Source organism: Ctenocephalides felis, unplaced genomic scaffold (assembly GCF_003426905.1).
Source record: "Ctenocephalides felis isolate EL2017-DRISC unplaced genomic scaffold, ASM342690v1 CF-g0.4_SCAFFOLD_00052, whole genome shotgun sequence".
Taxonomy (NCBI): Eukaryota; Metazoa; Arthropoda; class Insecta; order Siphonaptera; family Pulicidae; genus Ctenocephalides; species Ctenocephalides felis.
The window spans coordinates 19,401-23,535 of NW_020536206.1; the positions used below are offsets into that span (position 1 = coordinate 19,401).

General features: G+C 29.4%; 1 protein-coding gene across 1 annotated transcript; it reads right to left on the reverse strand.

Annotated features, from left to right (window-relative positions):
* Positions 1–3,165: 3,165 nt before the first annotated feature.
* LOC113365410 (solute carrier family 15 member 2-like) lies at positions 3,166–3,672 on the reverse strand. The gene has a single exon (XM_026607004.1). The coding sequence runs from the start codon at positions 3,670–3,672 to the stop codon at positions 3,166–3,168; it is 507 nt and encodes a 168-aa protein (XP_026462789.1).
* Positions 3,673–4,135: the final 463 nt, after the last annotated feature.

Genomic DNA, 4,135 nt, shown 5'->3' on the forward strand with positions numbered 1-4,135 from the left:
AATTTTACTATTTTTCCGGGTACTAAAAATACACGTGATGAGTGTGGGGGAGGGGGAAGGGTATTTAAAAAAGCTCAGAAATTATGCACGTGATTAATGTACGGCCTCTTACCATTTTGAAAAATTGATAATAACCACAAAACCAATATGATATTTCATAACTAATACATGTATAAATATAAATTTATACAATTATTTAGAAAACTGCTATCATGAAAAGGCGTTTCGAAAGAGATTGTAAGAAAACGGTCTAGTTATAAATATAGTAACTTTATTACATACACATATATGTGCATGTTGTGTCTAGTTGAAATATAAAAGCCAGATATGAATTAGCATATAATCCTATACGACAATCGGTGGTGCTGGTGATCAGATTAAATATCATTATAATAAAATGGCATTTAATTGAAACGAGTCGCTTATAAACAATATTAAGACATGCGATCAGCCCATGTCGAAGCATTGTGTTTGTTAAGGTCATGGTTGTAAAGTAGTTCATGTACCCGATCATGTACATGGGTACATATATACATACATCATATATATATATATATATATATATATATATATATATATATATAGATATATTTTATATGATTCTGAATTTGATGTTGACATATGTATTAACAAAGTCTAATAATCGGGCATAACATCAATAAAAAACATGAATTTCTTTCAAAAATTTATTTTAAATCCATAAGTTTTGGCTATAATCCTAGCCTATGGTAATGCACTACACTATGTATTATAAACATTAACTTGAAATTACATAATATTTTCACAAAATACATCTTCAACCAGTCTACAAATAACACACTATCCATTTGTGATTTTTTCAAATCAGTATTTTTTGAAAATATTATGTAATTTCAAGTTAATGTTTATAATACATAGTGTAGTGCATTACCATATCCTAATACCATGGATGATTAAAATTTTCCAATTTAACACTACGATCAACTAATTTTTCCACTGAATGAAGGCTAGGATTATAGCCGAAACGTATGGATTTAAAATAAATTTTTGAAAGAAATTCATGTTTTTTATTGATGTTATGCCCGATTATTAGACTTTGTTAACTGGCACGGAAATGCAATTTCCAATTGATATGTTTCAAACAAACTTATAATATTAGATTATATAAATTCATATTAATTATAATAAAGAAAGACGATGTTGTATGTCCCAAATCGAGGTTCATTATTCCAAAATTGTATGAATTCTTATATTCAAATCACTTGAGAACATGAACTCCATCATCATATAAATTTCCATCAAAATCGTTAATTTTAACGTCCAGGCCAATCTTTACCGAAAGCTAATCAGCACGATTTCGAACTACAAAAATATAAAAATAAATTTATTTATATAAATTTTCTAAATTGGTATAGGATTCTTGGCAATTTTTACAATATAAATGACAAGCTGTCTTATAAATCTATTAAGTAATTGAGGTGATGAATGACAATGTTTTTTTCATAAGGCAACTCAGTAATACACCTTATATCGGTGAAATTAGAGCATATCACTTTTGGACATTTTGGCAAAAATTTGGACGAAAATTGTGCCCATCATCGCACAAAATGAACAAAATGAAAAATCAAGTAACTGATGGGATTTAAATTTTTGAAATTGGTACAGCTATTTTTGAGAAAACATCACTTTTGGACATTTTGGCGAAAATTTGAACGAAAATTGTGCCCATCGTCCCACAAAATTAATCAACTCAAGTCCTTATCGGGTAACTAATGGAATTAAAATTTTTGAAATTGCTGCAGCTATTTAATAAAATTGAATAAAAAAATTTAAAAAAATGGGCTCACATACAAACTTACGTCAGACGATTCAGCGTCACAAAAAAATAAAAGTAGCAAATTGATTTTTTAGCGAAAACATGACCTTAAGGTAACAAATAATGATGAAATCAATTCCAATGAATTTTAATTAATTGAAATAATTATTAGAAATAAATTTCAAAAAATCAAGATTTTTGTTATCAAGTCTATCAAGATTTAAGTATTCGTTAGCACGGAATAGAATTACGAAATTTTAACTTAATGAGGATTAAAAAGCTGTTTACTAATAATTTAAGTAAACGCAAACAATTGAATTTAACCTCTCACCGACCTCGCGTGTCGTCGTTTCCCATTTTGAATCATTTTGAAGATGGTGCATTTTCTACATTAACATGGCGTGATCATTTTTTTCTGGCTTGTTAACACACCTCATATTTTGTTTAATTTCTTTTTGTTTGAAACTCTATTAACCTTCCATAGTAAGAAAATAAATTTGGTCAAAAATGCTGCTTGTGATTAGAAGAGCAGCAAACGGAATCAATTGTTTTAGATGAAAGAACAAAATATAATAAAAAATACCACATAAAAGTAGAAAATTACCTTTTCTGTTGAGGACTGACAAGTATTAGAATAATACTAAAATACTGTTCACCAACGCCATTTGAATTGGAACAATGAATTTGCTGCAGAGCAACTGTAAAATTTAAATATAACCTATTTTTAAATATTCTTTAAAATAAATTTTATTAATTCATGATATAATATATGTCATAGTCTTATGTATAATATAGTCAATGTTCATAAGAATTATTTTATTATTAGCCTATTTTTTTAATCGTGCTGAATTAAACTATAACAATGTTTTTTGGATTCTTTTAGACAATATGATGAGGAACAGATAATTCTCATGTATTTTGATTCCATTTCTAGCTATTCAATATCATTATATTTATTCCGACGTTTTTGATATGATGTTAAAGATTTGATTTTTAAAAAAGAGCAGTTAATTTTGTTTATTGCAAATCTAGCAATAAATATAAATGTTGGGAATTCATCAGTATATAACCAATTTCTACTATTCATTATAACTACTCTCATTGTGATTTCTAGACATCTTTTTGAGTGAAAGTGAAAGATGTACAAGTTTTAAAAAATATTTTTATTTTGCTCACAAATCTGGCAATAAATGTAAAAGTTGGCAATTTAATGGTATAATACAAAGCATCAGAGAAAACACATTGAAAATTAAATATTACTATAATTGTTATTGAGTTGTATAACAAGATATAAAATGCAAGAAATCATGCACTTGTGCAAATATTAATATTATACATATTATTTATTATATTATGAAAATATTTTGTCTTTAAAACAGAACATTGTTAGTTGATAAAGCACGAAATCTCTTTCCGACTATAAACAGCACTAGCATGCACAATATAAGCAAAAGTGCATGCAGATGAAGTTTATGATCCACATCTATGCCTTCAATTTTAACTATATTTTCTATTAAAATCTCTACAATGGCGGTGAAGAAATTGTGAAATGCTGCAACAATTACCTTACAGGGCATCGGCGCTTCAGTATAAATAAATTGATCATAAGTAATACTAAAGTAAATTTCTCCTAGTATCAACACAACAGCCTGAGGTAGCATCCAAAAGACATGCACAGAATTCGGTTCCGTTACTACAAAAACTCTTGCTGTGCTGTTGACTAATGTAACCAAATAAACCCCGCCTGGGTCCAAATCGAGTTTCGTGACTTTCGCTCCGTTCAAGTATAAATCATACACAGATACGTCTACTTTATATATTCTGGTAGGATTATTGATCACTGAATGTCCGGCAACAATGCTTGGTTTTACAGTCATCGAAAACTCCGAGCCGTATGGATCTCTGATTACCACGTTGTCCCGAATGCAACCGCCTGTCCATCTTCATTCCTTATCATCACCGATATAGCAATACCGCCATATGTATCTATCGTTTCATTTATTGGAGGGAAGCAAGATCCTCTTATTGAAAGGTGTAAAGACTGAGACTGATGAAAAGAGTCATAGGGTACGTGTTTATTGCTGTACATTCCAAAAGGATTCACTATGAGGTAGTCTGGTGAAAGACTATCCGATTGAATAACAGCTGTACAATTAAAACCATTGAATATCCTGATTTGCAACTCCTTCTCCGTTGGCAAAGGTGGCAATTGTGACTTGATGCAGGTTTCCAATATTCCTGATATCAGGAAAGCAATTGATATCAACAGTCCACCAAAAATCATTCTTCTGAACGTTCTATCAAGTTTCCATGGTATAATTATATGATCTATGACGTGAT